The sequence below is a fragment of the Erpetoichthys calabaricus genome, chromosome 11, assembly GCF_900747795.2.
Source record: "Erpetoichthys calabaricus chromosome 11, fErpCal1.3, whole genome shotgun sequence".
NCBI classification, from domain to species: Eukaryota; Metazoa; Chordata; class Cladistia; order Polypteriformes; family Polypteridae; genus Erpetoichthys; species Erpetoichthys calabaricus.
Window position 1 is genome coordinate 97562762 of NC_041404.2, and position 23773 is coordinate 97586534.

General features: G+C 38.2%; 1 protein-coding gene across 4 annotated transcripts in view; it reads right to left on the reverse strand.

Annotated features, from left to right (window-relative positions):
- Window positions 1-23773, reverse strand: part of rbm10 (RNA binding motif protein 10) — a 395465-nt gene that overhangs the window by 177878 nt on the left and 193814 nt on the right. For all 4 annotated transcript variants that reach the window (XM_051933537.1, XM_051933536.1, XM_051933538.1 and 1 more), the window contains exon 10: window positions 1065-1225. In XM_051933537.1, coding sequence (XP_051789497.1) covers window positions 1065-1225 — 161 coding nt within the window. The remainder of the gene's footprint in view (window positions 1-1064; window positions 1226-23773) is intronic.

The window sequence follows — 23773 nt, forward strand, 5'->3', positions numbered from 1 at the left end:
ATCAACTATATTGTTTTACAAATAAATGTTTAAATAATATCCTGATCCAGGTAGTTCGTCATGTCGTGTTTGCGGCAACATGCTATCAGCGCATACTCCCAACCATTGCACAGTACGTACTCATTTACCCAGTATTCTCCTTATATTTGTACATATTGAACTTTTTTTTGCTAATTTATATTTAGCAACTAACAAGGGAATAAATGTCCTAATATAAAAATCAATTTAATGTTGCCCGTCTCTAAAAAATAAATACATTCTTACCTAGGTCTAACTGCTGCCTGCATTTTACACCCCACAAACTGCTGAGACATTGACATAATGACCCAGCTAAGAGGTAAAAGGCAGGATGTTCAAGCAGAATGTCTTCTGGTGCACCTTTGGGTTCCTTTTGAATATAGTACTTTAGTATGTGGTACTTTTTATGACCCAGGAAACTCATAATTCAATAGATTTAAATGAAGCCCAGATTCTACCATCCACAGCATTTTATTTTACATCTAGACAAATTAAATGGACACTCAGATAGATGACTGTTAGCCTATTTACAAACTGAGTAAATTTATTAACTGTTTTCGGTATGTGCTGAAATTTGTTGGTAGCATAACTTCCTGTCAGAATTTAGATATGGTATCTCTTATTGTTAAACATTATGGCTTTTTTTTTTTTAATACGTTGCCATTATGATATGTAATGTATGAACAATATTAACATTTCATTTTTATTACAGATGACATCTAGCTCTATTAATCAATAAAACATAATTAAATATCTTCATTTACTTTCTAACTGATTTTAATGAGGTAAAACTAAAATTACTAGACATATTTATAAGAAAAGGTTTATGTGGGTGGTATTCTACGCATTGTAAAACACTATTTAATATGAATCTTTTGAACCTTTGCTTGGCTGAATCCACCCATATTTCCAAACATATTATGTACACAGTGCCATATAAGAAATCCACAAAATTTTATTATAATTTCCTAAAATCCACTCAACAATGCCTTACAAAATGTAATAAGTAGTGTTTGTTACAATATCAAAAAAGTATATTTACTTACAACAATAGTGGAGAGTTGCAAAAAAGCGAAACCACGATTTAGCTGTGTTTGTTTGTCCTTAATGAGCCTCACATTTGATGGTGTGAGGGTGGCAAAGGGGGCAAGGGCAGTTAGAATCGACTCCAGTGATGTATGCTGACCAAGGTTTCTCAGAATCAAAGCTGTGAAGAATATAATTTCGTAATATAGAGATTAGAACACTTCCCTTAAAGAAAAAAAAATACTTCACATGTAGAAAGTATATTGAAATAAAAATACCTTAATGAACAGAATATTATCACTTCATAACCAATTAATTCAGTTTGTCTGTACATCATTAAATTTAGGAAAGTATTCTATTTTATGATATTTAGATTGATATACATGAATGTTACTACTACTCATTCAAGATTTTTTTGCATTTTAAAGAAGGAAAAAAATATATTTTCTTGTTAAAAAAAACAAACTAAAATGACACTTGACACCTTTCATCTAAATCACTTACCACATTAATACGTAGAAACAGGAAACAAATATTAATCCAACTTTCAGTCCAATTTTCGATTTTTAAATCAAACAATGGCTTTTTTTGATCTACTTTCAGATAATTTCCTCTATTCAATCATTCATTTCAAGCCCACGTTATCTAATTCAGGATCAAAGAAGTCGGAGACCTTCCCTGCCGCACTGGGAACAGAGCAGAAGCCAATGATGAGTTGTGGGCCATTAAAGGACACGCTTGGTGACAAGGTGCCAAACTATGTTTCCAAGCAAACTGCAAATCACAACTTTGGCATGTGAAAGCCATCTTCACACTTAATTTGGTATTGCAAATCAGATTTTAATTTGAACTAAATCGTTTGCTTTACAGTTAAGATCAGTACAACTGCCTACCATTCTAACTGAATTCATTTAGAAAATAATGATTCATAAAAATACAACTTTAAGCTGTTCTGCCCATCTGACGTCTACAGTATTAATCTAAAGAACATCTTGCTAATAGTCCAGATACACTGTAGAACAAAATGGTCAATTGCACCCTTCGTGCTAAGCTTTCAGGAGCATACAAAGTCTCCTCTGCTAAAAGAGCTGACTCCACAGGGATGAAAGAAACCAGCAGCTCTACCCCCCACATACATTCCATAAAGACATTTATTTGATAGACTGTGGTTCTGCAGGTCCACCATTATTCTCCATTTTGTCAGTTGTATTAATTTAACTTGATAACCTATAAGTGTTTAAAGATGAGCGGACATTTCTGCATACTTTTGTTAGAGCAAGTGGTACCTGGTAGGAAATTTGTCATAAACTTTTTAAGTGCAAGCTGAAACCTTGCTCACTCTTATGAACACACTTAAGCACGCATGTATTTATATAACTCTAATTCCAATCAGGAGAAGCTACACCTTACCTTAAAAGCTTGGTACATGTATATCTTCAAAGACTCAATCATTCTCTCTTTGAGACTAGAGTGCTAACCCCAGCTTGGTACTGACAGTGCCATCTCTGCGCACTTGCATTTGTCAATAATTGTTCTAATGAAATGGTGTGCTTCGGTTACCATGATATAAGCCTATATACTGTATAAACCTTGATATAATGGCCAGGAGCCAACACCTTCAGAGAAAGTAAATAAAATATAACCCTTACTGAAATGTCTAATTTTTTGCATAAAAGTAGAGATGATAATTAATTGATTGATTGATTGATTAACATCAACTGATCCACTCTTTGTTCCCATAAGCCTCAGTCTCGAGGTAGTTAGCATGGACAGTAACCGAACAATCATCTTGGTAAACTTTCAAGGACAAAAATATACACCAGTTATAATCCAAAAGATATGATTTACGTTCAGCCAGGAAAAAAACTGGGAATGTTTAATATCTCTGCAATGGCATGTAACCAACAATTTTATTCTGTTCTCCAGCAGACTTCCTTTCACTAAAGCAAAATGTCTCCTGCCTGTCATACTGTGACAGGATGGAAAAATAATTAAGACATGCAAAAACTGAGAATGACCCATACCTAGAAAATAGTCTTGCAGCTACTAGCAATGTCAGTCAGTATGTTAATTCATAGTCCAAATGTGTATCTTATGATACTCTGAAACCTTCCAACTATGCTGTAAATTCCAGCAATTTCTTGTCACAAGGTCTAATATCCAACAAGCAACTAGATTCAGCAACTGCAGCGGATAAGTATAGAAGACTCCCCGTCTCAAAAGTTTGCAAAATGTCCCTGGCTTTAGGATGAAGGATTTACTAAAAAGAGATAAATAAAATTATTTTGAGGCTGCATGTTGAGGTTTGAACTTAAGTCTTTCTCACAGCAGAAAAAACAAAAGAACAATGGGAGGTATTTTCTGCAAAAAATTAAATGAATATTAAAATTATAAAATGAAAATGCAATCTCTGTTTTGCAATTTCATTTTCAAAGTCTGCGCACAAAAATGCTGCAAAAATTAAAAATCACAACACCATTTGCATTTTCATTTTCAAAGTCTATGTGGAAGAATGTTGCAAAAAATTAAAATAAAAATACTATTTACATGTTGAGAATTGAAAATGTAAATGCAAAGTGGAAAATGAAAATTCAATGAGCAGCAGGTGGAACCACTGCTTATTTGCATTTTAGTTTTAATTTTTGAAGCTCCATTGTTTTCATGCTGTAAATGAAATTGCAAATGCTGTTATTTCATTTTATTTTTAATTTTTACAGTGTTCTTGCTCATAAACTTTGAAAATGAAATTGCAAATGGTGTTATTTAATTTTAGTTTTAATTTTTACAGTATTCTTGCAAGTAGACTTTGAAAATTAAATAGCAAAAAGACAGACTGCATTTTATAATTTTAATTTCCTTTGTTTACAGAAAATACCTCCCATAGACTCCCCTGGGTAAAAGCAACATGCTCATCCAGGTTTAACTGACCTATGCTTATCTAGGTTTAAAAAGGTTTAACTGACTACTCATATACCGATATATATCGAGGCAGATACAGTATAATAGACATATTAGGGCTGGAGATCAATTAAAAAAATTAGCTAATTAATCACAAATGCATGTAATTAATCACATCTAATATTAAAACATGTAATTATAAAATGAATACATACAGTATATCATGAAGTAAATGCAAACTGAATAACAAATTTAATTTATAATCAACACAAGGGAATTAAAAATGGCATAGTTTAAACTTAAACAATAACCTTAAACCTGAACTTTTAACAAAATACTACTTGAACAACTACAACATGAATTTGAATAGCTTCCTAAAAGGCAAATTAAAAAGAAGGCCAATGTATTAATTATCAAAATGGCATAGCATGAGACACAGACATGTTAAAGAAAAATTACACAATCGAAACAACTATTGCTGAAGACTAATTTAATTGAAAAGAGTAAGCATCTCTTAACACTAGAATTACCAAAGCCTACGAAAAAACTCTTAATCCCAGCCCACCTTAAATCTGTTCGCACCTCTCCATTTAGCATCTTTTATTTTGTAAATGTGTCGAACAACACAAGCAGCAAGCAGCCTGCTATTCCATCCCCCCCACCGCCACAGAAAGGGCAAAAAACTCTCCCAGCTCAAGCCTTGTTTATCTGGGAGTGAAGTACCTGGAGCTGTATAGGGCAAATAATATATCATTATTTGGAACACATGCATTTCATGTGTGTTCTGTGTCTACAAAGATCTATGTAAGTGTAGGATGACAGGAAATGCAAGAAATGTTGAACACATACGTAAAAGACAAACTTTTTTCATCACTCCTGGGTGCGCTGGATGTCCTCTACAGGGCTCTGCAGCTCCCCATGGTGGCCCCCACAGAATCCAACAGGGCTTCGTCCAACTCCAGTTCCCGCCATGCCCTGCAGGAATCCGTGGTGCCACAGCCACCCAGAAGGGCTGCCCTCTAGTGTCCCAGGGGAGGAATTGCCTCATCAATGCCCTTTCACTGGTCCTTCCACCCTGCTGGTGTCCAGGCCAGGTAGTGGCCGTGGCTGTCCATCACTATAATATATATATATATATATATATATATATATATATATATATATATATATATATATATATATATATATATATATATATATATATATATATATATATGTATATATATATATATATATATATATATATATATATATATATATATATATGCATGCACACACGTACACTTACACACAAATATACATATGTTCACCTGTTCCGTCATGACCTTTGCCTCCTTAAGGATCAGGCCTAGGATCCAGCAGTGTCATTTTTGTGCCTACATTGTATTCAAGCATGATCACATTACTCCAATTATTTTGTTTGTCTTTTATTTTCTTGAAAAATATATATAGTCTTTAATTATTTTTGGTGTGGACATAGCAGAAAAATCAGCAGACACCTCACATTTCCCCCAGACCACCAGCTGGAAATTCATGTGGACACTACTATGTGTGGAGATGAGACATTACAAGTGGTAACTGTAAAAAAAAAATACAATAGGACATGAACACAGATTTTTACCTTAATTTGCTTTTTAATTTTTGTTACACCATTCATCAGGTGTGGCCATTTCTGACTGACCTTGTTATTATGTTTGTATTTTATATATTTAAAGTTGTGTGTGAGATCAACATTACATGACAACCAGGCTAAATTCAGGTATGACTGCTTTTTCTGATTTTATTTATTTAATTATTTTAATTGTTCTACTGGGAGCTACCACTATTAAGTGTGTTCATGTGAAATCTTCTACTGGGACACTGATATTTCCCATCTATTTTACACCGAGATATCACAAGAACTGATACTTCTGTACTAGTTCAGAATCTAGTTCAAAATGTAATAGTACAAGCTTTTTTACATGAACGTTATTATAAAGAAAGTCGTTACTGCCCTCATGCGCGACAGCAAGCTGATGAATTCCTTCAAATAGCACAATAATACATGACAAAAACATGAGTAAAAACTACATTTAAAAAAGGCTCACAATGATAATGCCACAGCATTCATTAACACATGTCAAAAACAGCAGAGGTCATATCTGAAAATGTACTTTGCTTGCACAGGAGAACTTCAGTGTAATCATACTTGTCATTTATAAAAATTAAAAAAAAAAAAAAAAAAAAGTAAGGTCACATTATTGTCACCTTTACCCCGTTATGGAATTAGTTTAGAAGAAGATTTGTGCGTGCTTTGAAAGTAACATAATGCTACTGATCAAATGATGTACTATCATTTAACTTGTCATTTGTAAGGGGAGCTAAATAGATAATAAAATTGTTTTTAAATAGTGTCCTACAAAATACCAATAAATAAACATGAGGATTTGCATTTAGTTCAAAGTCACGGAACGACGAAGGAGACTTCACACATAGTACCATCTAACCTCTCTCTCTCTCATGCCTAGGATGTGAAGAAGAAATGGAAAATGGATGAACGTGTGCTGCAGCACGTTGTCGATGAACTCCACACCATTGCAGCAGCTGAGATTAACGCAACTCAGCTCGACTGGGCAACATCAACCCCTTGCCATGCATCTTGAACACTGGGCCGAATGAGTTCCACTCCTACTCCTATTTGAGATGATTACAATGATATCTGGTTGTTTCAGCAACACAGGTGGAAGCTCATGGCTAGATGACACCCACAGTCTCAGGCAAGCATCACCATCCAGAACTGCATTGACTTTCTTCTCTAACATGCTCTAAACATAAAACTTTTGTTTCTTGTTTTTCCGGGGCACAAGTACAAGATATTATGAAAAGAGTCCAGACAGTCAACGAGAAGCACAAGGACAGGTCTACTGGGACAATCATACTCCATTGAGGAGTAAACGACATTGGAAATTGACAATCAGCAGTCTTCAAGATGGTCTTCACAGCACTAATTGAAGCCACAATTTGGAGGACCCCGGTTGACAGAATCATCAGTTTGGGTCCTTAGACTTTGACTAGAAGGTCAGATGAAGCCTACAGTTGACTGCTGGCCATGTGGCTTCTACAAGAAATAAAATATCAATTTTGTTGACAACTGGGATCTTTTCTGGGACAGACCATGTTTCTTCAGACGAGATGGTTTGCGAACCAAAAAGATCTGACGGCAGGGAAATTTGACAATATCTCAAAGGCAATCAGCTCCTCTGAATTATAGCTGTGCTCATTTGTTTCACCAAGGCAAACAAAGGTGGTTGTTTAGAAAGTGTTAACTTGAGCCAATTAAACTCTAAAGATGCCGGTTTTGATACTTTCACATCTGTTGAGTATTTTTCCATGGGTATTCAAGGAGTGTCACAGTCTCTTTTATTGACCATTTATAGACCTCCAAAATATAATGCATCTTTTTTAATTCTCAGACTTGGTGTCTATAATAATATCTAACTATGACAGGTTCCTAAAAGTAGACAATTTTAATTTTCATGCAGATAACCAATGTGACCTAAAAGCAAGAGAATTCATGAACTTACTACACAATTTTGATCTTAGTCAACACGCTAGCCAGCCCATACACAGGGGAGTCAGACTGTTTTTGCATATTATAACTGCAACGAATGAGAAACACTGTTAAAACACATAATTTTGATACATCTGTAGCTTCAATGTTTGCTAATATTTAAAAAAAAAAAATCAGTCGGATTGTAATGCTTAACTTAAATAATGCTAATAGTATACCCAGTAAGGTAGAAAACTTTAATGCTAAGGTTAGAACTGCAGCTGAAATAGTGGCCCCTGAAAAGACTGTTAAGAAATCCTCCAGCACTATTATACCTTGGAAGACCCAAAGAGTGTCTGATTTAAAGAGAACATGCCAGAGAGAATGCAAACGGAGAAGGACTAAACTGATAATCCACTATGATAATAACTTAATATAACAATGCAGTCCATCATGAGAGGCCAGTCCTATTTCTCAAAAATTATAAATGATAATGCTGGTAACACAAGAGCTTTATTCTCAACTATTGAACATCTTCTAAAATCCAGCTCGCTCAATAAAATAAATATTAGAATAATACAGTACATCTGCTCAGAGATAATCCCAATGAACCTTAGCATGTCCTTATAAGCGAGTTAATTTTTTTCACTGAAATAGATCAATCTGAACTACTTAGAATACTTTCTCAGCTGAAATAGTCTCCCTGCATCCTTGAACCAGTACTACCAGGCTTTTTCAAAAGAAGTCTTCAATGTCCTTATTGATGGTGTACTTGACATAGTGAACTCATCATTAGATGGAGGGACTTCCCTGACTGTCTAAAGACTGCAGTTCTTAAACCCCTGCTCAAGAAAAATAACCTCGACCAATCGGTCTTCAACAACTTAAGACAAATTTCGAACCTGCCCTTTTTAAGTAAATTCTGGAAAAGGTTTTAAAGCAGTTAAATGATTACTTCAATTAACACTCAGTAGGGTTCATTGAGGATTTAGAACAAATTATAGTACAGAAACTGCACTGGTTAAAATAGTAAATGATTGGCGGGTTAATGTGGACGAAGGCTGTATATCTGTTCTTGTTCTCTTAGACTTGAGTGCTGCTTTAGACACCATAGACCTCAGTAGTCTTATAAATCACCTTAGACAACGTGGGGGTCTCTCTGGCAGCATCTTAAATGGATTTTAGACTTACTTAACAGGTAGAAGATTCTTAGTTATTTGTGGTGATTATACTTTGGAGACCCATGATATTTTATATGGTGTACCCCAAGGATCTATTCTGGGTCTGCTGCATTTTTCAAATCTACCTGCTTCCATTAGGTCAGATTATCTCAAAGCACAAGGTGAGCTACCCCAGCTATGCAAATGACACAGCTGTATCAATAGTGCCTGATGACCCTAATGCTCTTTGCTCTCTTATCCGATGTCTTAGCAGTATTTCCGATTGGATGAGTAGAACTTTTCTCAAACTAAATAAGGAAAAATCACAAATCTTAGTGATTGGCAAACTTGGAAACAGTGAGGGTATTAGAAATAAACTTTATCCCTTAGGCTTAAAAGTCAAGGCAGAGGTAAAGAATTTACAGGTAATCATTGACTCTGACCTAAACTGTAAATCACACAGTAACCAGATTACTAAGACTGCATTATTTCACTTAAGGAATATAACAAAAGTTAGACCTCTTATAACTTTACAAGATGCTGAAAAATTGTGTCATGCTTTTGTTTTTATTCAACTAGATTACTGTAATTAACTGCTAACAGGACTACCTAAGAAGGACATCAATCAGTTGCATTTAATGCAGATTACAGCAGCCAGAATCTTAACTAGAAAAAGAAAACTTGAGAACATCTCACCAGTTTTAGTGTCATTACAGTGGTTACCTGTATTATTCACAATTGATTTTAAAATACAGTGATCCCTCGCTATATCACGCTTCGTCTTTCGCGGCTTCACTCCATAGCGGATTTTAAATGTAAGCATATGTGAATATATATCGCAGATTTTTCACTGCTTCGCGGATGTCTGCGGTCTACAGTACGTGTGCTTCCTCAGTTGATTTGCCCATTTGAATTCAAACAAGGGACGCATTTGAACTCAAACAAAGGACGCTATTGGCGGATGGCTGAGAAGCTACCCAATCAGAGCACGCGGTTAAGCTCCTGGGTGCTGTGCTAACTCTTGAGCGTCTCACAACCATTCTACGAATGGCAAAAGATCTCCAGACATCAGTTGAAGAATGGGACCCGCAAATGATTCGTTCTCTGCAATTTAAAAATGCTCTTGACGGCGCCACGGAAGTGTATAGGAACCTCTTTACACAAATGAAAAAGCAGCGCCAGCAACTGCCCATCACGATGTTCCTTACACGCAAAACACTGCCTAGTACGCCTTCAGTTGAAGAAGACAACGGCGGTGCTACACAGTCACCTTAAGTGGCTCCTTTAGAACAGCTGTGACAGTGCAGTAAATGTCATCGTTATCTGACAAGTTGGTGAGTACCCAAAACTATTTTTCTACGTACTTAGTACATGTATGTACGTTTATTGTAACTGTGCACACATTTTATACAATTTTTTCCTTGCATTGTAGGTATTTATTGCCGGTGGCCTGTCTATCGTAATGGCTGTAACAAATGTGATATCGGAGACGCTCTACAGTATCTTTAAAATAACATTTCGGTTTTATGTACAGCATTTATATGTTATAGATTTTTCACGTATTTTTATATTACCTACTCAATTACAATATGTTTAAAACTGTACTACGTATTAAATAAAACTCCTCAATGATATACGATACGTATGTTTGTGAGTTGTATATAAACTGTGTTTACATACATAATTTCAACGAATCTTACCTAATAACTAAGAGAATATAAAGGGTTTATGCTGTATAACTGTACGGGGAATATTTATAAACCATGTGGGAGAGTTTATAAGGACTTAAAATATATAAAAATAACCATATAAACATAGGGTTTCTACTTCGCGGATTTTCTTTTTTCGCGGGTGGCTCTGGAACGGATGGAGGAGGGATTGCTGTACTACTAATAGTTTATAAAGCTTTAAGTAATCCAAGTAAGTAACCTTAGATCTTCTTAGGTCTGCTTATAATTCCAATCTTAACTCTTAAAAATACTGTGGATGTTGCCTTCTGCTGTTATGCACCTCAAATCTGGGATACTTTACCAGTAGAAATTCTCTGGTCTAATACTGTGAAATATTTTAAAAAATATATATATTTTAAGTTTGGCTTTATCATAGCTACATAGCTACATTTTAGCTATATTCTTAAAAGACTATATAGGCAAATAATCATCATATTGTTCAGGGTTTCGCAATCTTTACTAATCTCTGCTATTTTTTCCGGTTCTTCTGTAGTGGCAATTTGCGCTGCCACCAACTGATCAGGGAACCATGCAGATACCTGTGATGATGGAATGAAGGCAAGTGTATCAGCTGTCCACAAGACCAACTTCATCAAATCCTATCATGTGAAGCCTGAAAAGTAAAAGGATTGATTTAAGAGAATTTATGTTAGGTAGAATACCTAGTGGGGGCTGTGCCATCATTTGGCCTTGTTTTTCTTCTCCAGCCTAAATGGAGTTGTTTTGTTTTTTCTGTCCTCCTGACCATATCTTTTTTGTTACTCATTCTTTAATATTATTGCCTAGTTTAATTGATTTTTTCATGTTAAGTTTCTCTTTGACATCTTGAAAAGCACTTTCAGCTTGTTTGTATGGAAATGTGCTATAAAAGTAAATATTGTTGTTGTTCACATGTATCCACAGTTACGCATATGGGATGTTGGAGAACGGCCAGACTAAACAACAGTTGCAGCAAGTAAACATTGATACAGGAGTCAAACGAAGTGGCTATTTGGCTTGCCTACATCGGCAATGGCACGGATTGTTCCATTTGTTAATACCATAATGAAATGTATTTAGTGTTTTAATGCTTTGAAGGACAAAGAAGATCTCCCTATTAGTATCACATGTACTGTGTTAACAGAGAAACGGAAACAGTGATTTACCAACCTTTTTTTTCTGCTTCTACTCATTATTTCATTGAGATACCATGGCCACAAAATAAAAACAGTAAAAGTCTGTGCTTCCATTCAAGCATGTTTCTCACGTGAACATTACTAAAGTAGATAAGCAGAAAGTAAGCATATTGTTAATAAAATATATTTATTTTTCATTCAAAACAGGGAACAGATATCTGATATACAGTGGAACCTCAGTTTGCGAGCATAATTCGTTCCGGAAACATGCTCGTAGTCCAAAGCACTCGTATATCAAAGTGAATTTCCCCATAAGAAATAATGGAAACTCAGATGATTTGTTCCACAACCCAAAACTATTCATATAAAACTGATTAATACAAAATATAAAGTAAAAATACATAAAACAAATTAACCTGCACTTTACCTTTGAAAAGAATCATGGCTGGTGTGAGTAAGTTTCTAAACTCTTGTGAGATTCCACCCAACAGGATGACAGGCGGAAGAGCATCCCCAAAGCAATCACAGTCTCCCAGCACTGTAGCAGTTCGGCGTAAAAGCGAATCCGAAAAGATCGCGGACATGCTATAAGCGCCTGCCGTCGATGTGCAATACAAGGAACACTTTATAAATGCGCAGGGCCCTGCTTGACTGCTGTGTCTGTTTCAAGCTGAATAAAGCTGGTGCTGCTAAAGTACTGAGACTCAGCTTTGTGTTTTAGTGTGCAAGACGTGGACTCGCACGTCACAACACACACGCACACACACACACATTATATATATATATATATATATATATATATATATATATATATATATATATATATACATACAGTGGTGTGAAAAACTATTTGCCCCCTTCCTGATTTCTTATTCTTTTGCATGTTTGTCACACAAAATGTTTCTGATCATCAAACACATTTAACCATTAGTCAAATATAACACAAGTAAACACAAAATGCAGTTTTTAAATGATGGTGTTTATTATTTAGGGAGAAAAAAAATCCAAACCTACATGGCCCTGTGTGAAAAAGTAATTGCCCCCTTGTTAAAAAATAACCTGTGGTGTATCACACCTGAGTTCAATTTCCGTAGCCACCCCCAGGCCTGATTACTGCCACACCTGTTTCAATCAAGAAATCACTTAAATAGGAGCTGCCTGACACAGAGAAGTAGACCAAAAGCACCTCAAAAGCTAGACATCATGCCAAGATCCAAAGAAATTCAGGAACAAATGAGAACAGAAGTAATTGAGATCTATCAGTCTGGTAAAGGTTATAAAGCCATTTCTAAAGCTTTGGGACTCCAGCGAACCACAGTGAGAGCCATTATCCACAAATGGCAAAAACATGGAACAGTGGTGAACCTTCCCAGGAGTGGCCGGCCGACCAAAATTACCCCAAGAGCGCAGAGACGACTCATCCGAGAGGTCACAAAAGACCCTAGGACAACGTCTAAAGAACTGCAGGCCTCACTTGCCTCAATTAAGGTCAGTGTTCACGACTCCACCATAAGAAAGAGACTGGGCAAAAATGGCCTGCATGGCAGATTTCCAAGACACAAACCACTGTTAAGCAAAAAGAACATTAGGGCTCGTCTCAATTTTGCTAAGAAACATCTCAATGACTGCCAAGACTTTTGGGAAAATACCTTGTGGACTGATGAGACAAAAGTTGAACTTTTTGGAAGGCAAATGTCCCGTTACATCTGGCGTAAAAGGAACACAGCATTTCAGAAAAAGAACATCATACCAACAGTAAAATATGGTGGTGGTAGTGTGATGGTCTGGGGTTGTTTTGCTGCTTCAGGACCTGGAAGGCTTGCTGTGATAGATGGAACCATGAATTCTACTGTCTACCAAAAAATCCTGAAGGAGAATGTCCGGCCATCTGTTCGTCAACTCAAGCTGAAGCGATCTTGGGTGCTGCAACAGGACAATGACCCAAAACACACCAGCAAATCCACCTCTGAATGGCTGAAGAAAAACAAAATGAAGACTTTGGAGTGGCCTAGTCAAAGTCCTGACCTGAATCCAATTGAGATGCTATGGCATGACCTTAAAAAGGCGGTTCATGCTAGAAAACCCTCAAATAAAGCTGAATTACAACAATTTTGCAAAGATGAGTGGGCCAAAATTCCTCCAGAGCGCTGTAAAAGACTCATTGCAAGTTATCGCAAACGCTTGATTGCAGTTATTGCTGCTAAGGGTGGCCCAACCAGTTATTAGGTTCAGGGGGCAATTACTTTTTCACACAGGGCCATGTAGGTTTGGATTTTTTTTTCTCCCTAAATAATAAAAACCACCATTTACAAACTGCATTTTGTGTTTACTTGTGTTATATTTGACTAATGGTTAAATGTGTTTGATGATCAGAAACATTTTGTGTGACAAACATGCAAAAGAATAAGAAATCAGGAAGGGGGCAAATAGTTTTTCACACCACTGTGTATATATATATATATATATATATATATATATATATATATATATATATATATATTTACACACACACGCGCGCACATACAGTCACAATGCTAATGCTGTAGTAAACAGTATACGCTCATATGGATGTTTACTATGAGTGAGGCACGCCAACTCAGACAGAGAATAGGAGATGATTGCCCACAATCCCGCAGCGAGAGAGAGAAGAACCATCAGCTCAGTTGTGATTACATGACGCTCAGCAGACAAAGAGTATACATACTACTCGTACTGCAAGACCTCGCTCGTTTATCAAGTCAAAATTTATTAAAAATTTTTGCTCGTCTTGCAAAACACTCATAAACCAAGTTACTCGCAAACCGAGGTTCCACTGTATATCATTCCCAGTGTAAGTGGTTAGCGTAACCTTTAGTAAAGCTGAGAGAAACAAACACTTCTTTATAACGAGTGCTGTGCAAGGATATGATGATTTTTTAAAGTATAGTATGAATGATCAGTTAACTTAGTCACTTGCTTCACTCTGCCAAAAAAGAATGGAGTATTAAAAAAAAATAATGAACCAATGCCATTTATTGTCTAGTCTTAAATAACATTATTGAAAAAAAGTTTTACAAATAAGTTCACAAATTGTTCAGTATACAAAGAATACATTTTGATGAAGAACTCAGCAGGTAGTCTAGCTTGAAATGTTTAATGCTACAAACAACGTCACACTGAATGAGGAAGTGTGCTTTACCCCTTTTGTATTTTCTGGTGGTATTACAGTTGTCAATGCATGAACAAACACATCCTTCATATAATCGGAAAAATGAAATTTATCACACCACTTTTAAAGAAGACTGAAGGAATCTTTCCTCACTGCGACATTTTAAACTTAATACCAAATCTTTGCATGTCTCTTACAGATAAGGATTCAATATATGCCATGGCAACAAACACGTAGTGAGCATCAACTACTTTTACATGACCACACTAAAACTGCATTTACCATACTGAAAGAATTATAACACAAGTATAATGCAAAGAACACAAATTATATATGTGATGAAGACAGAGATGACTGTGTATAAAACTGGAAAAATTACAATAATAATATTTGAACATAATAGACAATTAAACATAACGATCATAATGAAAAAAAAAAAAAAACTGAAGAAACATACACAGAAACAACTAGGTATATACACCATACACAAATTTGTTGGTGCCCTTACAACTGATTGAAAATGTGCTATATGCCTCCTGAAAAGTAATTAAATTAAAAGCAATTGTCCCATGTATTACTTGCATGCCTTTGATTTGTTATCGAGTAAAGAAAAACAAGTTTCAAAAGAGATGAAGTATTGCTTATTCTACAAAGATATTCTAAAAGGGCCTGAACACATTTGTTGGTAATCCCAAAAAACAATCATAAATAACTGGATTTGACTGGATTTTTCAAACTAGCTGTTTTCTTTAATTAGTATCACACATGTCTCTAATCATGTATCAGTTATTCAGTTCTTTTGAAATTGAGAAAAGTAGTCACTCTGCTGTTTGGTATTATTATGTGTTCCACACTAAAAATGGGCCAGGGAAAGTAAAGGAGAGGATTGTCTGAGGAGACCAGAAAGAAGATTATAGACAAGCATGTTAAAGCCCAAGACCATCCCCAAGCAGATTGATGTTTCTGTGACAATAGTTGCAAATATTATCAAGAAGCTTACAGCTCATTGGACTGGAGCATCCTGGACGTAGTCACAAGAGGAAAATTGACCCCAGAATGGTCAGAAAGATACTGAAAATGATAGGCAAAAAGCCAAGGACAGCTTCCAAAGAGATACAAGCTGAACTCCACAGTCTAGGTTCATCAGTGTCTGATTGCACCATTTGTCGCTTTTTAAGTGACGGTGGGCTCAAAGGAAGTTGACACAGGAAGACTCCACTATTGAAAGAAAAACATAAAAATGAACAGTACTGTGCAAAAGTTTTAGGCAGGTGTGAAAAAATGCTGTAAACAAAGAATGCTTTCAGAAATATAAATAATGATTGTTTATTGTTATCAATTTACAAAATGCAAAGTGAGCAAACAAAAGAAAAATCTAAATCAAATCAATATTTGGTGTTACTACCTTATGCCTTCAAACCAGCATCAATTCTTATAGGTATACTTGCACAAAGTCAGGGATTTTGTAGGATTATAGTCAGGTGTACGATCAACCAATTATACCAAACAGGTGCTAATGATCATCAATGTCACACGTAGGTTGAAACACAGTCATTAACTGAAACAGATGTGTAGGAGGCTTAAAACTGGGTGAGGAACAGCCAAACTCTGCTACCAAGGTGAGGTTGTGGAAGACAGTTTCATGTCATGGCAAGATTGTCCTCACAGGTGGCGCAGTGGTAGTGCTGCTGCTTTGCAGTAAGGAGACTGTGGAAGATTGTGGGTTCGCTTCCCGGTTCCTCCCTGTGTGGATAGCGCTTTGAGTACTGAGAAAAGCGCTATATAAATGTAATGAATTACATTATTATTATTATTATTATAAGATTGAGCACAGCAACAAGACACAAGGTAGTTATACTGCATCAGCAAGGTCTCTCCCAGACAAAGATTTCAAAGCAGACTGGGGTTTCAAGATGTGCTGTTCAAGCTCTTTTGAAGAAGCACAAAGAAACGGGCAACGTTGAGGATTGTAGACGCAGTGGTCGGCCAAGGAAACTTAGTGCAGCAGATGAAAGACACATCAAGCTTATTACCCTTAGAAATCGGAAGATGTCCAGCAGTGCCATCAGCTCAGAACTAGCAGAAAGCAGTGGGACCCAGGTACACCCATCTACTGTCCGGAGAAGTCTGGCCAGAAGTGGTCTTCATGGAAGAGTTGCAGCCAAAAAGCCATACCTCCGACGTGGAAACAAGGCCAACCAACTCAAGTATGCACGAAAACATAGGAACTGGGGTGCAGAACAATGGCAGCAGGTGCTCTGGACTGATGAGTCAAAATTTGAAATATTTGGCTGTAGCAGAAGGCAGTTTGTTCGTCGAAGGGCTGGAGAGCGGTACAATAATGAGTGTCTGCAGGCAACAGTGAAGCATGGTGGAGGTTCCTTGAACGTTTGGGGCTGCATTTCTGCAAATGGAGTTGGAGATTTGGTCAGGATTAATGGTGTTCTCAATGCTGAGAAATACAGGCAGATACTTATCCATCATGCAATACCATCAGGGAGGCGTATGATTGGCCCCAAATTTATTCTGCAGAAGACAACGACCCCAAACATACAGTCAAAGTCATTAAGAACTATCTTCAGCATAAAGAAGAACAAGAAGTCCTGGAAGTGATGGTATGGCCCCCAAAGAGCCCTGATCTCAACATCATCGAGTGTGTCTGGGATTACATGGAGACAGAAGGATGTGAGGAAGCCTATATCCACAGAAGATCTGTGGTTAGTTCTCCAAGATGTTTGGAACAACCTACCAGCCAAATTCCTTCAAAAACTGTGTGCAAGTGTACCTAGAAGAATTGATGCTGTTGTCAAGGCAAAGGGTGGTCACACCAAATATTGATTTGATTTACATTTCTCTTTTGTTCATTCAGTGCATTTTGTTGATTGATGAAAATAAATGATTAACACTTCCATTTGTGAAAGCATTCTTTGTTTACAGCATTTTTTCACACCGGCCTAAAACTTTTGCACAGTACTGTATATTGACGAGCCACAATGCTTCTGTGAGAATATGATTTAGGCAGATAAGACAAAACTGGAGCTTTTATGCGAGTCACATCAGCTCTACTATACTGTATGTCCACAGATGAAAAAAATAAAGCTATCAAAGAAAATACCACCATACCTACTGTGAAAAAAACACAGAAGAAGCTTGACTATGTTTTGGGGCTTGTTTTCTGTATTTGGCACAGAGTGGCTTGAGTATGTGCAGGTACCAATGAAATCTCCAAGACTATCAAGACATTCTGCAGAGAACTGTATTGCCCAGTGTCAGAAAACTCTGCCTCAGTTTCAGGTCATGGATCCTCTGATAGGATAATGACCCAAAACACACAGCAAAGAAAGGCTAACAACAAAACATTGAACTATTCAGAAATGACTTTCAATTAGCTCCGATTTGAATCCTACTGAACATCTACGGTAAGAACTGAAGCATGCAGTCTACAGAAGACACCCTTTAAATCTGGCAAGGCTGGAACAGTTCGCTCAGGAAGGGTAGGCCAAACTACTTGTTGACAGGTGCAGTTTCACCGACAGCAACAGGAATTTACCTGCAATTTACAGCAATTGCCTCTAAAGGTGATGTAACAAAATATTAGGTTAAGGGTTCTATTAGTTTTGTCCATGCCATTTTCATTTGTGTTATTATTTGAAATATCCTGTTGAATCAAAACTCTAAATCAAAGTCAGATTATTGTTAAATATGGAATAAACTATGATGGGCAACAATTGCTTTTGTCAGTTTCAAGTTATTTCAGAGACAGTGATGGGTGGTTCTTTTTTGATGGAGGGGTACCAACAAATTTGTCCACATCTGGACAACCTATATCCATCTTAATAAAATGTCTGTGTAACTTTGTGTCAGTTCAGTTGCTATGTCCCTGTCATGCCTACAGACAGTGCATCACAACAATTTGTTGTAATAAAATGCATTGCATTTGTCAATCCAACAGATGGCACATCACACACATTTCAAGCAAAGCATTTTCTGACACCAAGACGTTAGCAGCAGAACCTTTAAGTCCAATAAGTTGCAAGTTATGGCCTCCATAGTTTAGATTTGATTATGCCAGCACATCCCACAGATGCTCAACTAGACTGAGATCTGGGGAGTTTGGCAGCCAAATCAACACCTTGCACTCGTTTTCCTCAAACTATTCCTTAGCAATTTTTTTTTTCAGTGTTGCAGTGTGGATCATCCTGCTGAAAGAACACACTGTCATCAGGGAATACCACTGCCATGAAGGGGTTTACCTGGGTCTGCAGCAATCTTTACGTAGTTGGTACATGCCACAGTAGCATTCACATGAATGCCAGGATCTAAGTTTTCACAGCACAACATCGCACTGTCTCCGCCAATTTCCCATCTTCCTATAGCGTATCCTGCTGCCTTCACTACTGTGGGTAAACGATGTACAAGCACCCGGTGTGACGATGCGGGTTCTGCTCCACTCTCCCATCGGCTGTTAGGGAGCCCTTGAACCCAACACCTTCGGTAATGTCACCGATAAGCTAGACAGTGAGGCAATAACAATGAGCAAGGGGATGGTTTAAAAGTGCTAAGTGCTTTTATTTACAACAATCCAAAACAGTGTTCAAAGTAAAGTGCTGTGCAGTTCATTCAATAAATAAATAAATAATCCAAAAACATATGGAGGTTAAAATCAATAAACAAACTCTTCTAAAAACCACGAGGTAAAATGTCATAGGAAGTAATATGTTAAAACCAAAGCCCAGTGTCTTCTGTTTCCATGGTGGCTCCCTTGCTATGCCCATCTGGGCTGCTCTACAAGAGAGTCGCCTACCTGCAGGATCAGCTGCCCTTCAATCAGGCCTGGTAGCCCTCCGACCCTTGGCTTCGTCAGGCTCCCAACCGGACCAAGACTTTGGACCATTCCCCAGCGGCCAAGGCGCTCACACTGAGGCTACACCAGTCCAAAGCCTCATCGACTCCCGCTGCCTTCTACGGTCAGTCGACTTCTCCACATGATGAAAAATAAAATGTGATTCATTAGACCAGGCCATTTTCTTCCATTGCTCCATGATCCAATTGTGATGATTATATGCCCACTGTAGTGTGTATGTAAATAGACTCTCACACACACACTGTATATATACACAGTACATTGTGGAAAGATCAGCCCAGCTACAGACAGACAAATACAGAAGTCCAAAAACATACACGTTTATTATTTTTCTTAGTCCTCAGCACAACACAATGCACAAACCCATAATGCTGTCCTTTTTCTTCTTCTCTCTTTCTTTCTTTCTTTACTGCCGCCTCCACTCCTCTCTCAGAAGCTCTGTCCTCTGCCTCCCAACTCCGGCTCCCCAAATGGAGTGAGGCAGCCTCTTTTATACTGCACCTGGAAGTGCTCCAGGTGCTCCCCAATCATCTTCCAGCAGCACTTCTGGGTGTGGCAGAAGTACTGCATGGGAACCCAGATCCTCTTCTGGCAGCACTTCCGGGAGTGGTGGAAGTGCTGTAGACCAAGGTTTTGGAGCTGTTCAGGCTCCCCCTATTGGTGGCCACAGGGCCCAGTAGGGTTGAGCCTCTAAGCTCCAAGCCATTCGCCCCAATGCAAACCCGGGGCTCTTGAGGCAGGTCACTTTGACAGCTGACACTTACCAGCCGGCGTCCTATACGTGGCTCTACCAATTCCACCCCCACCGCGTGATCAGTCATCACTGCCACGTCCACTGTCGGACCCCCTGCTGCTCGAGTCCATTCAGAATCATCCCGGCTCCTTTTGCCAAGGGTTTCATTATTATATGCGGTACAGATATCACTCACCTGTACCGCTACATCGCTCCGGCTGGAGAATGCCGTGCCCTGCCACCTCCACCACTCCTTTACGGCCATCAGGGGCGCATCTGCCATCTCCTCCAGCCTTCCGATCACCTCCTGCAGCACCTGCAGGACCTACAAGAGTGACTGCATGGGCTGAAAAACCTCCTCCAGCTCACATACAGTCACAATCAAAGTATTTAAGTCAGCCAGCGGTGGATTCGCGCTCTACTCATACCCACCTGCCGGCTGCGAGCCACAGAATCCCTGTGTAGCTTGCATAGTCTTAGTGGGGTCATCTTCTGCTTCAGGACGGACGTTCGGGAGGGCAATCCAGTCCTCTACCGTCTCCTCCTCCCTTTGCTTGGGCCCGATGGGGAGAATAGTTTCCAGGTGCTCTTCGCCATGTCCTTGTTCTTTGGCGTTCAGCAATCTTTCACCGTTATCGCGCCCTCGCTCCACGGATCAGCATGCTTTGGTCACAAACGAGATCCGGGCAGTCCCCTTCTAGAAAGTAAGACCAGGGGACAGCAAGGTAACCTCCGCTGGGCCAAACGCCATTAAGAGCGAGACTTACCTCCCAGATCCCATCTCCCGGAGCATGCTTCCTCTGGGGGGCCTCTTCAGCCACTGTGCCAAAGACACATGTTTGGGAATTCGCAACTCTCAGGGCTGGTCTGTTGTTCTTCCTCCCCGTCGGTAGAAATGGTGCATCTGTGGACTGGGCCACCTTAAATTCCCTCACACCTCCTCATGTCTCAATCTGCAATGGCAGCAGGCAAGCCTGCTCACTCATCCTCAACCAAAGCAGCTGAAGTCCATCACAAAATTCTATGAGCTGAAGTCACTTTATCTGGGAGTTAGGTGGCTGGAATTGTACAGGGTAATTAATAGAGCAGCGAAAATAAGTATTGGGCGTGTCAAAGTTTCTCTCAGTAAATATATTTTTAATGGGCTGACTGACATGAAAGTTTCACCAGATGTCAGTAACAACCCAGGTAATACCCAAATACAAAGAAATCAAAACAAATAAGCCCATAAATTAAGTTATGTGTAATAAAGTGGAATAACACAACGAAAAAGTATTGAACACATGAAGAAAAGGAGGTGCAAAAAGGCATGGAAAGCCAAAGAAACAGATGAAATCTGTCAGTACTTAGAAAGCAATCCTGTCCCTTATCAGTGCAAATTAATACCAGCTGGTTTCGCCCTAATTGATGACCTATAATTTAATTGTAATTTCTCATTACCAAGGTGTCATACAAGAAGCATCTCATGATGGGTAAGAACAAACAACCTTATTTTTGCAAAACATACTGAAGGCATTGGTTCCAGATGTATTTCTAAACATCTGAATGTTCCAGTGAGCACCATTGGGGCCATAATCCGGAAGTTGGAAGAACATCATTTCACCATAAACCAGCCATGGCCAGGAGCTCCTTGCAAGATTTCAAAAGAGCCAAAAGAATAATCAGAAAAGTTGTCAAAGAGCCAAGGACCACTCGTGGAGAGCTTCTGAAAGACCTGGAATTAGCAGGTACAGTTGTTTCAAAGAGAACAAATAACGCACTCAACCGCCATGGCCTCTATGAATGCTCACCACGCAAGACTCCACTGCTAAAGAAAAAACATGTTGAAGCTCGTTTAAAGTTTGCTGCACAACATTTGGACAAGCCAATGAAATACTGGGAGAATATCGTCTGGTCAGATGAGACCAAAATTTAACTCTTTTGATGTCACTGCACACACCATGTTTAGAGGGGAAATGGCACTGCACATCATTATGGTGCGGTTTTTCAACTTATGGTACTAGCAAAGTTCATATCATTGAAGGAAGGATGAATAAAGAAATGTACCGGGACATTCTTGATCTGAATCTGCTGCTATCTACCAGGATGTTGAAGATGAAACAAGGGTGGACATTTCAGCAAAACAATGACCTCAAACACACAGCCAAGGAAACTCTAAATTGGTTTCAGAGAAAGAAAATAAAGCTGCTAGAAAGGCCCAGTCAATCAACCGACTTGAATTCAATTCAAAATCTATGGAAAGAACTTAAGAAGATCAGAGTTCACAGAAGAAGCCCTCGGAACCTTCAAGATTTGAAGACCGTTTGTGTGGAAGAATGGGGCAAAATCACACCTGAGCAATGCATGTGACTAATTTCTCCATAGACGGGGCTTCTTGAAGCTGTCATTACCGACAAAGGCTTTTCTACTAAGTATTAAATACATTTCAGTAAGCATCTTCAATAACTTATTCCCTGTGTCATTCCAATTTACTACACACAACTTAATTTATGGACTTCATTTGTTTTGATTTCTATGTGTGTGTGGATTACTTGGGTTGTTAGACAGTTGGTGAAAATTTCATGTCAACAGCCTCATTAAAAATATATTTACTGAGAAAAATGTTGACACATTCAATAATTATTTTCCCTGCTGTATATTGTTATTTGGAATACATACATTTCATGTGCGTTCCATGTCTACAGTGATCTATGTAAATGTGAGGCAAGAAATGTTGAACACGTAACTAAAACAGAAACTATTTTCATGTTATAATAATGACAAAATATTGACGTGAAGTGTATAATGTGAAGTCCAAATATCAAATAAACACTATAACAAAACAAGTTCCTCTCTTGTGCATGAAAACACACATCCATGCATGGAAACGTCATTATTTGAAAACACCATGACAACTGAACATGAGTTGTCATCTGATGCATGGTACTGATAATGCAGACTTCTTTTTGGGCGCCTACACTGTCAGCATGGCACTGCAAGATCTAAGCACCAGCGTGGAGAATTGCTTGCGTCCTGAGGTGACTTTAGCTGCCAGTGGAATTTCCCGTTGTGTTGCGATGCAGCAGTCTATTATTCAGCTAAAATGACGTGAAGATTTTGTCTGTTGTTACGGGTCTGCCTTTATCCAGAAGTAGCTCCATAACCACAGTCTCAGAAAGCCTTTCGCCCGTGGGATAAATGGCATCTTTTCCTAAATGAGGAGTGGCACTGTACATGTACTTTGTCGCTAAATCTGCTGCAATCCAAAACTTTATGCCACATTTTCCAGACTAGGTTGAGATGTATTGCAAGAAAGGACAACACACCTTGACTGGAAACAGTTGCTCATTAATAGTAATATATTGCCCTGGGATTTAACTCAAAACACAGAGATCAATAAAACATTATATGTCCAAGATCGCAACGAATCTGTGGGTTTTTTTTTTTTTTTTTTTTTTTAACACTTTCTGCACGGGTGTCTTTGTTGTCGAAGCGCAAATGTCGCATGATAGTCTGTTAGTGATCACAGGGCATCATATATTTGATTGTCGGTACGACAAATAGTTTTGACCA